Source organism: Pithys albifrons, chromosome 6 (assembly GCF_047495875.1).
Source record: "Pithys albifrons albifrons isolate INPA30051 chromosome 6, PitAlb_v1, whole genome shotgun sequence".
NCBI lineage: Eukaryota > Metazoa > Chordata > Aves > Passeriformes > Thamnophilidae > Pithys > Pithys albifrons.
Window position 1 is genome coordinate 30903257 of NC_092463.1, and position 13067 is coordinate 30916323.

Here is a 13067-nt window from a genome sequence, read left to right on the forward strand (position 1 = left end):
GAGTGAAGGAAATCAGGATGACAGCAGTGGAAAGGACTTGTGTAAAAAGCAAGGAATGATGCTAGAATAAGGAAGAGAGCAGAGGCTGGGTGACAAAAATAAGTCAGAAGTTCCAAGGGGGTCCAGACAGTTTACTGTTACAGTTTTCTCCCTCTCTTACAATCCCTTCCCGTCCTTGATGCTCACTAGAGCTACTTCTCTAGTTAATAACATATATTTCCTCTGGAAAAAATTTGATTATTCTGAAATATATATTACATAATTTATTTAAAGTTTAAAATACTTTAATTATAATTTATCTTTTTCTTTCTTGTGTTGTGGCACACATTACTTTATCTGCTAATATTTTTTTCTCTTTCTGATACTGTCATTAATAAATTAGGACCTGATAAGCTGATGAACATCCTCCAGGATTGCCTGATGCCTGCCTCATGTCTGGTTGCAGGATGTTTTTCCTAAAGATTCTTGAAAACTGTCAGGCAGCTATCCCTTCACAGGAGTACATGTAGGCAACAATCTATTTTTTAAACTATGGCTGGAACAATCAAAAAGTGACATGGAATAGATACCAGTAATAACTCAAAAGGAAGCCATCTCATCAGTATTTTTCATGTAGCTAAAAAAAGAATAAAAAAAGTACTGCCTAGTCATCTTAGTGAGTGCAAGAAATAAAAGACTTGATAAAGAGTAGCTGGTAAGTATTATAACTACAGATGACCTAAAAAATTTTATCTGGAAAAAGGAAACATTTCAAAGGGCTGGCAAACACCACCAATCTCTCCTTCAATCATATATATCCCAAATCAGAAAGCAGGTAGGCTTTTTGGTCATGGTACATGTTATTAAACAGTCAGAGAGCAAGAAACAGAATAGAATTTAAAAATCTGACTTGAATTAAGGTTCAATATTGAATCTGAATCTGGACTTGGAGGAGTAATAAACACTATTTAATAGGATCCTTTACTAGTAAATGGGATGTAAGTATCTAGCTAAATCTCCATATTTACTCAGAAAGACTGGTGCCTAGTGCAGAGAAAGAAATCAAGGGCAAATAGAAGGAAAGTTTCAGGGTTTTTTTCCTTAAAACATAATAATTAGGTTATATTAAATTATACAGAAATGATGCAGTTACTAGTCTTGTTTTCATGCATTTATGGAGAAGTTATGTTTTATTTACAAAACTTGTGGCCACTACATTTTAATGCTGACAGGGAGTTCCATGCCTATTTAAGAAAAGTGGCACATACATAATAGAAATTATTACAATATAGTTATAAATCACTCTGCAAATTATTAAATTGTTAATGTAGAGTTAACCAATAGAGAAGCATGTCCCGATCTAGTCTTAAAAAGTCCAGTTGAATATAAAGCAATAATGAGCTGTAAATTGCTAAACTCAGTTGTCATGACAATAGTGCTTGTAAGAAATAGTAGGGAAAAACCCTCACTATCAAAAAGTTTAAGTAAAATCCCCAGTTCTTATTATTCAAAAATATAGGAATAGAAGTAATTCAAATGAGGTATTGTTCACATTTTTGTTAGAGAAATTGACTGTTCTTTAAGAGTCCTTTAGCACAGTGCTTTGGGGAATTAAGACAAAGTTAGTGGTGAATATAACTTTCTATTAAGCAATTTTCTTTCTCAATTGTGCACAACCACTTATGAGCCAGAACATAACAGCTCAATCAAACCATATTGTATCAGCTTCACTTGAACCCCTCTGAAGTGCACTGAGAAAATTCTGATATTACTACAAGACTTAAAGGAAAAAAAAAAACAGGCAACCCAGAAAGAAGAAAATGGATATCGCAGTTACCTTTTTATATTCTCGCAATTTCTTCTGCCATACAGAGTGAGCAATAGGAATGTGCCTGCTATCAGTTACATAGCAGCAGGCTGTGATGACGTGATGGAGTGCAGTCTTCTGGCTCATAGCTTGGAGAACTCGTTCAACATGACGGAGGGAAACTATGGCCTCTGTCCGTATGCCACCGCTAACAAGCTGCATCGTACAAGGTACTAGAGCAATCTGTCCAGCACAGTAGAGAACATCTCCAACCTAGAAGAGAACAAAAATAAGCAAATAAGATTCTGGGAGTTTACAGAAGACAAGGGAAGCACCTTTCTATTTTCTAGGTAGTTTCTTTCAATAGGACTGTTCTTTGCCATCATTTGTCACATATGGAACAAACTTGCCAGCCTAAAGACAATTTAATAGGGATTTAACTACAATATGGAAACATAGCATGGCAATAAACTGTAACCTAATAGTTAATACATGGATACACGTGTCAGCTCAAAACAATAATATCTGATGTTAAAGACTTTTACTGCTGCCGAATCACACTGATGCCCCAACATGGTTAATATGTTTTTGCTTTCTATTTTTTGAGTGATATGCACATTATCTTTGGTTCAATGCTATTTTCTTAAATTTTCATGTCTTAAGCTTTGTTTTATGCAAAACTATATAAGAAAGTATCAGTACATATCTATAAAATCTTTAGTAAACTAATTTAAAAATACTGTAAAAATATACGTGTAGAACACCCAAACGATTGTGTCTGAAAAAAAAGTCACGATATTCCACCAGAAGATAAAAGGAAATAGCAGATTGAAAATAAAAGCAGAAGAATGCTACTTGAACAAAGAGATGGGTCACCTTTTGAAAATGGAATTAAATGGGTGGCCAGATATAGCATCAATATACATTTTAAGTTGAGCTGCAATGCAGTTACTTTGGGCTGTTTTTCCAAAATCTTCCCAGCAACACTCTGAAGACCTACTTTTTTAAAAGCAGCCAGCAAAGGAAACATTTATTCTTACTATTCAGACATCTCAAAAATTTATTATAAAATCTTAATGTAAATATCAAAACTTTCCATCATCTTATGCTGCACTTCTCTAGGAAGTCTGTGCATCTCCTAATCAGTGAACCAGTAAATTTTATTCACTATCAAAAGAAAACTAAGTATAGAAGTGGGAAGTAAGGTGGGCGTAAGCAGCTTTGAAGTCAGCATAGGAAGGATTTTGCTGGAAGTAAAGAGAGGGAAAACGGACTGTGGAAGAAATCTTCAGAAAGAATTTTGCAGAAATTACTGTATCAAATGTAAAAATTCCTCAGAATTAAGAATAATTAAGAAAGAAATCTGTGTCCTAGAAGACATGGCAATCAAATCATGTGACAGACCCATATGCAACTCCAAATCTGTCCTCATAACTGTCTGTGTCTCACAAAAGACTCACACATGTAACTATTGGAAGAGTATCTTATACAATTTGGCATACAAGTTCTATGATTAGCAGCTGAAGAGGGGGAGGAGGCAGAGAGGAAGCATAACATATCAATTGTCATCCATCAACTATTTAAATAGTTTAAAATATCTGAAATATTGTTTGATAATGCTTTGTATAATCCTGAGTTTGGAACAAAAAAATATGCAAGCAGTATTTTGGTTTATAGGAAACAATTTTTTTTCCAGTGTTATTTTAAAATATGTGCAACTGAACAAGGGAGTCCAGCCAGCTACCAAGTGGCATACTGACAAGATGAGAAACAAATTCAGGAAGATATGATTCAGAAGGGCACAGGTTTGTTTTTAGAGCAAACCAGTCATTTTCACCTCTGCAAAGTGAAATCCATGCATTAGTCAAAAACTCCAATGCAGGTAGTTTATACTTCTACAGAAAAATAATCACACTGGCAATATTTCTTCCTTTTTTCCCTTGTTGAGCTGCTGGTTTTCCATGCATCACCCATGTTAATTATTAGGTAGACAGAAGAGCTGTTCAACCAGTTCACTTCCCCTATTCTTGAACAGATTGTTTGAGACATAATATGAATACTAATTAACGACAAAATATCTGTCACTGTTTTGAAATACAGACCAAGATAGCACTTTCTGAAAGTATCCTGGACAGTTCTGATACAATTAGTCCCACTGGTCATAAGCAAGGTCATAAGAAAATCTCTGAAGGCTTTGAGTAAAATTGGCACCACTTTTGGCTGAGATTCAGTGGGAATTTTGCAGAGTTCTTTAAAAATCAATTGAAAAAATCACTCTGTTCTTAACATACTTGTTTGTATCTTAAGATGTAATTAATAGAAAAACAATGGTCCTAACAAGCCACTATGTTATGAAAAGGTGGATGCAGGGGAAAAAGGTAAAAAAATGGCCACAGACATGCATCAGCTGTATTTCAGGGGGACATAATTTAGGATAAGAGAAGCAGGAGTGACATCCCTCTTTTCCAGTGACTCGGTCAGGAAAAGCAAGAATAAATAATGAGCAGGGATAAAGCAGCAAACCAGTATAAACACCAGTTTAGCAGATTTCAAGAGGTTGTCTCTGGGATGTTTGAAGCATTATACAGAAAATCGTTAGCAACAGGGAAGTCATCATACTATCTTGTTTACAGTACTGAAATCTTACAAGAGGAGCTGTCATAATGTATGGTGTCAATCCTTGTGTTGTGAAAGTGTTCTGCAAAACCCTGCTAGAACCTTGCAACAGTTTATCTTCTTGGAGCATTTATGAGTGTAACAGAAGATCGCTCAGGCTATAGATTCGGAGTATCAAGTCTACAGAAGTTGCATATCCAGTAAACTCAGCATAGAAAAAAATCCTACAATATAAAGGATCTGTATTGATCCTTAAAGGATCTGTATTTATACAGTGGGTGTCTCACTGGTAATTTGATTTTCACTGCAGACCATACACATATTTCTAGTGCTAAAATGTTATTAAAGACTTCACAAACACAAAGAAAAACAAGCAAACAAACAAACAAAACCCCAAAGCAAACGCTGTACTGCTGAGATGCTCACTTGTAGCAATGTATTTCTAATAGAGCTCCACAGAAGTAAGCAGGTTATAAACGGGGCCTCATGTGATTCCACATTTCTTCCATTTTTATTTTCATTTATATAACTGAAAATTAAATGAGAGGTGAGTCCTAATAAATTAACATAATAGTTTAGCAGCTGTTTTGCTCAGCTAGCACAACTGTAAGTAATCAAGGGAGTTCAGTGGGCAATCAGAACCTCAGAGGATGCAAGCCATGCTCTCATAGAAAACTAATACTTTATTTGAGAATTACTACTTTTCATAGTGTAGCTGTGCTACAGGGATAATATAGAGCTAGGTCACAGCTAACACAGATGGAAGCCAGTATAGCAAGTTTTTTTGTTTGTTTGTTTTTTGGTTTTTTTTTTAAACTGCTTTCACTTAGTCGGAAAGCAGAAGAAAAGCATCTATGGTATGATGAAAAAGTCAGAAGAATGCAGTAAGTTACCAAAAGGACACAACCTATCTACCACAAAATATATCTGGAAAAGAAACAATGAGCAAAACAGACTTAATTGAACATAAGGATTATGTTAAGCTGTTAATTAGCAAGAGAACATTGCTATTATTGTTGCCTAGAAAGAAACAGAAGTAATAGGATATCTACAGATATGCACTGTGTTGTTTTTTTTTTTTTTAATTAAAACCTAAGAGCGACTACAGCAAGTTTATGAAACTTGTCCAGCTGGAATTATTAAATCTTGCTGGTGATTAACTGACACAATAGAAAGATTGCAGTGAACTTCTAACAGAGGGATCGCAAGCATTCACACTCAGATCTTTAGGTGAATGCTAATAGTTGCACCACATAAACAAATTAATGTGTCTTGGAAAAGATGGAGTCAATACGCAATCAGCCAAATCTTTGCTATGAATGCAGTTTGGTGTCTGGGTGACTTCTGCCCTTTAACAGCTCAGGGTGCACAAAAGGCTCAGTGACCCCGTGACCTAACAGTGACACAACCCACCATTAGGCTCAGTCAATGTAAAGAAACAGAACTGACAACACACTAATAGGCTGCCTCTGGTCAGCCACGGGTACCTCTGACCTTAATGAAGACCTAAATCAATTAATACTCCAGGCAATAAAGACCTCTGGCTGATTAAGTTAGACAGAAATAATCTTTCCTAACGGGATTAAAGCTGCAAGGTGGTGAACTTTTTATTTAATATATGATAATCCTTTCTTCCTAGGGCCCTCTTATTTTAGATAATGATGGCAAAATTGCTTTTTGCAATGTAAAATCTTTTATTCAGCTGCCTAGTATGAATAAGGTTTCACAGGCATTGTTTAGACAACAGCAATTGAAATGTTTAGAGTTCACACTATGAACACAAATTGTATCTGACTAACATGGTTCTAATACACCACAACCTTCAATATGATCCATATCTTTTTCTTGAACTGTTACAAATTTGTAGTCTAAAAATTCCAGGAATGATTTGGAAAAACATAGTTTGATACAGGCTTTCTTTTCAGAAAAATGTGCAGTTATCAGTATACCTAAGAGATGCACGATATATTCCTAAGTGAAAAATAATAATAAAAAAGGTTATTATTACCTTTGACTAAAAAAAATGACATTTGTAAGAATCCACATATAGCATAGTCAAATGTTTGCAAACACAGTCAAAATCTCAGCACTTCTCTTTGAATAAAATATTTTTTCCTAGTTAGAGTAAAAAAAGTATAATTAACCAATAGCATATTACTGCTATTTTACTAAAATAGCTGTAACATTTCCACAGTTTTCAGAGATTTATAATCCAGTTTTCAAATGCTGTGACTCCATTTTGCTAACTCTCATTTTGGGATAGATGTTTCAGAATGTATTCAATCACCTAAGCTACAAGACTACAAAACACTCATCTTTTGTCTTGCTCTTCACTATTACAGTTGAACTTACATATTTGTGGGTTGACAATTCACAGAACATATTTTTTTACCAAAAACTGAAATAAAGTACTGAAATTTCATGGATGCTAAACTAGGTTGCATATATTTTTTATCTGCAGTTTAGCAAAATTAAGATACATCGTGCCATGAAGTCATATTTGATACTGAACACAGAATCATAATGCTATCAACACACCTAAAGCTTTTGTGCATTTCCTAATTGAAATTATATCAAAGAGAATATCGTGTCATGCAATATAGAGATACTGAACAACGCAAAACATGGTAGTCTTTAAAAAGACTAGAACTCAACCATGCATCTGAAGAAGCCACAATATTGTCATGAATACTAAATCAACATAACCTCCTATTTATAATCTATACTGCCCAATTGTAAACACCCGCAATCCTCTAAAAATCAAATAATTCGAATTGAGCCTTTTTGCCATGCTGGATTTACAGCAGACAATCCCCTTTACTACACTCATGAAGGTCTGTAGTACCATGAAGATTAACAAAATGACATATACATAGACTTCAGATGGACAACTGGGTCAAAAAGCTTGAGAGAAGGTAAGATCAAAGATTTGGCTTGAAAATAATATTTCAAAAACTTTTCTATCTTATCACAGAAAATTGTAATATTTGCATCCATAGTTTTGGCAATGTGTTGGTTATACTTAAATCTTGATCAATGCCAAATCAATTTTGCTCTGCTCTGTAACTGACAGAAATAAACCCCACATGCTTCTGATCTACAGAAGACAAAGAATCAGAAACTGAAAATTTCACAAAGAAAACCCACCTCAAAAACTGTCTTTCATATTACAATGGAATATGAGACATAAACCAAAAATAAGCGCAGATTCTAACAAAGTGGGCGAAAAAGGCTTCCCATCTAATACATCCATGTGGGCATGACAGACAACTAGTCTGAAATCTCCAGGACTCTTGATTTGGTCACCTTGGAATCTCCAACAGAGACAGAGGAAATAAACAAAATTGAGGTAAAAATAGTCTTTACTTAATATGCATATTTTGGCCAATGTCCTGTACACACAGGGTACATATTTTTCCTCGATAGAAAATTACAGTAGACAACTCAAAGACTTAAATGCCATAGAGGAAAAACTGTTCCCCACACCCTGCTGGGTGCTTTTTCCTAATAGAAAAAGAGCAGACTCCCTGCTTTAAAATGAGGAAGATAACAAGAGTATTAATCTTTTATGCATTTCTTCCTTGGGACAGTGGAATTCTAGTCTTCATGACAATTAATCTGTCACCTTTTACAAAGCCTACAATTCCTCTCATGCTCTTGAAAAAAATCACAAATTCTCACACAACCACATTAGCAAAATCTGCCAACTGTGAAAAATTGCAGAACACTCAGCTTTATGAGCATACCTTATCTAGAAGATGGAGCAAAACCTCCAAATGGATTAGCATTTTCTCATTTATTATTCAAATCACTTCAAATAAGGATGCCAAACAAAACAAATCAAAAAAATCTACTAAGATGAGTCTATTCTTTATCAATTGGGGTTGGGAAGGCGAATGAGACACTTAATCAAATCAGTATTTCCTAGGAAAACTAAAGGCATTTTCAGGGTCCAGACAAACACAGCGGAAAAGACTAGGTTTCAACAGTATAAAGAGACAGAAATGACTCAACATGGACATGAACTACTGAGTAATAGATGCTGCATTTTTAGAAAATGCATATTTTGTTCGTTGCAGGTGATCAAGTTTTTTAGTGAATTATACATGCATAGATAAGAGGGGAATAACAGTTATAATTCATACGTATTCTTAAAATATCTGATAAGGCATATCTGGAAATTATCTTTTAACTCTCTTAATTATAAATGTGTTAACTAGCTGATAGTCTGTAATGAGAGAGTAATGAAAATGCCAATGTACTGAAGTGGGGTGCCGTAGGGATTGGTATTAGGCTTGATTTTGTTTAACATCTTCATTAAGTCAATGGAAGAAGGGATTAACAGCATGATAATGAAACCCACAGAGGATACCAAATTGGAATATGCACCAGTAGAAATACTAAAAATGGACACAGATAGGTTTGAAATAAAGGCAGGCAATAAGATGAGATATAGCTTAGGAAAAATAAAAACTCATGCCAGAACATATGGCAAAAATATTTTGAAATCGAGATATTCAGAACAAGGGAGGAAACTTGACTGAAAAAAACTGCTGAACAGTATATATTAAATCATAACTGCTCTTACTGGAAGCATATTCAGCATAGGACAAAAGATCATACAGACTCTGTTCTCATGGCACAGGTCTAATCAGAGAGTAGAATTTTATAAAACGCCATGAACTGGTAACATAATCTTTACAAAAATTATGGTTTCCCTATTTCAAAAGAAGGTTGTAAAAGATTAGGTGATATCTAAGTTTTAGGTGATTCTTCAGAGCTCATTAAGTACTTTTTTTCGAGAAGATTTTACATTTCATCCATATCACTGATTTTCACTTTACAGCCTAGCATATAGACATTGAAATTATGATAAGCAACCTAACCTGCCAGGATAAAGATGTAAAAATTAAAAAACACTTTTTTTTTACCCCCCCTCTGTTAAGTGGAAAATGTCTACACCTTACATGGGGTTAATTAAGCATTCATTTGAAGTTCCCATATAGTCCATTTGTGGTTTTACTATTTATGCCTATTATCCTACATTTATTCTCCTAACAACAGCTTTATGTTATATCAGCCTTTTTTCCTTGTCAGTTCTATATTTAATAAAAAGAAAGATATAGCTAGCATGTTCACATGACAATCCTTCCTCCTTGATTTCTCCATTTTTCTCTATGCTTACAATTCATAATACTCCTAATATCCTTCCTACATTAACTGAAGTTTCTACTGACAATATCCACTTACAGTCAACTAAATCATGAGTTAAACTATCACTGCAGTGATAAAGCAATATGAGAAGGCACAGTAAAAATTTCCAAATTCAAGTTTTTATTAAAGTAAGGGTGCTACCATTTAAGGCTGTATCACTGTTCTGGAATTCAGCATCCAAGGAAAATCAAGACTGCAATCATAAAACCCTATGAAGAGTGAGTTGCTTTTTCCCTTTCCTACCTGTTTTTACAATACCTAGTCAGGCTAACTGTCAAATATTTAAATGTGATTATAAACAGAAGATGGACAGCTAGGCAGAGAAAATACTCTGTACTGAAAGGTGAAAGCTGTTCATCACGCAACAGTAATTCACAGTGTATGAAACACATTAACACCATGACATTCTATTCTTACAGAAAGGATTTTGTTCCCAGCCATCACTTGGCTTAATATTCTTACTCAAAATATGCTTTTCATGAATGTCATTGGTTACTTTAAGATGCTTGTTTGTGATAACTGGGAGACAGGAAAGAAGCAGTTCCATAAAATGAAGAACCAGGTAATTGAAAACAAGTTATCTGTAAATACAGTACTACTAAGCTAAAAGAGATGGTTCTCATTCTAGCCATATAGCATGGTTTAGCTTTGTTGGTTTTTTGTTTTGTTTTGTTTTAGTTTTGGGTTTTGTTGGTTTGGGGGCTTTTGTTTGCTTGTTGGTTTTGGTGGGGGTTTTTTTAGCCATCCTGTATGTATACCTAGCTACACACAGATTTTACTTATGACTACCTAAAAAATAATCAACATTAAAACAGCTTAGTATATGATAAAGACTATTTAGTGCAGAAGTCCAATATCTAACAGGTATATATCCACCATTTCCCAGTGGAAATGAAAGCAGACTTATTTGTGCAACTTGATGTACCTGTACAATGTACATAATAGTAATGCATATAAAATATAACCTACGTGATATACAGTGCTTATACTGTATATCCTTTCTCTATTCATATTTCAGTGATAATACTTCCTTACGTAGCAGACTACTGTTATCTAGGGATACATCTTCCTATACAAATTTTCAAGTCAGCTTCTGATTACACTTATAGAAACTGAAACTTTCAACAAAGATCTGCAAATATTCTTGGCCAAACTAATGTCATATTGTCTTTTCTGCATTATCAATTAAAACAAAACTTGACAAAAGAAATTAGTTTGGGTATTAGGAACTCCATAGTATCAGTTGCCAAGTCCTGTGAGATCCAGCAGAACAGCAGGAATCCACTGTTAAAATTCTGTGGTCTGAGCAGTAAAGTATGATCTGATCCATAAATTTAAAGGATTTGTAATGCAACAGTGATGATGTATTATAGATTCTCATGCAATCTGAATTACAATGTCCATGAAGTGCAATGCAAAAAATAAAATGCAGGAGCAAAGCAGTGTCTTTGTTACAGGCATGCTATTACCTATCCTAAAATCTTCAGATTCCTAACAGAAAACAAAAAAAAGGAAATTAGAGAACCACAACAACAATCTCATAAATACATGAAATATGCTTATCCACGCACATTTTCACAACTTTTATTTGTTGTATTCATAAATATTGACCTTTCATCAGAATTGCAGTGTAGAAAATATCCTTATATAAAATACCAAGTTCCTAAACACACAATGAGACATATTTTACTATGTAGCTTTCAGTGGCCAGATATTGAACTAGATCAGCAACACTTCATGACAAGAAATTAAAAATTAAATTTCTGTAACAAATTTATTTAAACTGTGTTATAACTCGACTGTAACCGTATTATATTCTGTACTACAATACATATTCATTTGGGTATGGAGTTACAATCTTGCATTATACATTTTCTATTTTTTTTCTGTTACTTTGTTTGGTTCTTTTTGTATGTTCAACTTGCTATTCTCTTATAATACTTATTTTCACGGAATTTTCTAGATGGTTTAAAAGGATAAAAGTTGAGCAAAGGAAATTGCACTATATTGGCAGTACATTAGTAATTAATAAAATACTAATAAAATGCTGCTCCCACATTCTGCCATTGAAGCTGCAATCACATTTCTATCCATCTTAAATCACAAAGTTAAGAACCAGCGCTTGGAAATTTACCATGTGCTTAGCCCTTTTGTTTACATTACTAATAAAAGTAGGTATTTTGGCTAGCAAAAACTAATTGCAGAGTTTGACATAAAAATGGGTAGAAAGCAAAGCGCTGATTCTGTGATTCTGTAAAAGGGAGTAAATAAGAGGAAGGAAGGGGCAAAATGCAGCAAGGAAGAATACAGCAATTGGGTTATCAGCTGCAATATTGCTGAGATCCAGGTTCAAATCCCTTCTTGTATTTTCCTTTTGCTCAATAATGACAGTGCTGTTGTGACAATGGGCACTCCAGGAAGCGTATGTCTCAGTATCATCTACTGGAACTGTTCTGATTTGTTTAAATAAACTGGTCATGGATAATGTAGGATGGAAAGATCCTGCTCTATGAAAAGAAAGTATTAGTTATGACGTGTAAAAGCTTTACAATGAACTTTAAATCAAAACTGATACATTCCTGATTAGGATTTCTATCTTGACAGTATAATATAATCAAAAAAGAAATTACCTACTGAAACTACTGACTATTCCAAACTGCTATGAGATAGTCATTGCTACCTTCTAGCTTTTTGAAGTAATAAACATTTAGCACTATGAGAGATACCTAAGATAAGCCCTACACCACAGAACATTCTGACCAATGGTTATGTATGAATATAGTTTTTGCGAAATATTTAGGCTACTTCAACAGAAGCAAGATGACAAAATGAAAATCATGTCAGGATGGTAGTTTTTATCACATTTTTGAAAATAAAATCAAAATGCTTACCATAAGCCTAATATGAATGTGAGATGGGATCAATAAATTCTCTTTGAAGTATAACAGTTAAAACTTAAGCACAGAAAAAATTAATTAGAAATAATATTGATGACATTACTATCAGAGAACCTTTGAACTTTAATTTGATTTTTGCAAATAACCAATAGAGTAACTCTTCAAAAACAGAGGGTGTATCAAAGTCTACAGATTATGCTGAGAACAGTTCAAGTACTTAATATTGCTTTTTGGGGTATTTTTAGGAAAATTATAGGTGTGTCACTGAAAACACGGCCTCATATGAGAATACAAATGTCTAATATTTTGCCCAAAACAAAGAGCTTCTAATTACCATCTAAACAGTGCCCAGTGTTTGAAAAGTATGTAAAAATGCCAAAATTTCCAATGATAGGAACTGTCTCATGTAAATTTTACACTCTATTTATATGACATAAAAGACTGAAGTTGCACAACTTGGCTGTTCATCTATCAATTTTAAGTAATGTTTCAGGGTTTTGTGAAAAGACTGTTCTTTGCTGTTAAAAAAGGTTTGGCCGAAATTCAACTAGCAA

The 13067-nt window shown here is 34.0% G+C and overlaps 1 protein-coding gene across 7 annotated transcripts in view; it reads right to left on the minus strand.

Annotated features, from left to right (window-relative positions):
* The window catches only part of DPH6 (diphthamine biosynthesis 6), a 200990-nt gene that overhangs the window by 58579 nt on the left and 129344 nt on the right, over positions 1-13067 (minus strand). For all 7 annotated transcript variants that reach the window (XM_071558029.1, XM_071558027.1, XM_071558025.1 and 4 more), the window contains one exon: positions 1817-2059. In XM_071558029.1, the coding sequence (XP_071414130.1) occupies positions 1817-2059 (243 nt within the window). The remainder of the gene's footprint in view (positions 1-1816; positions 2060-13067) is intronic.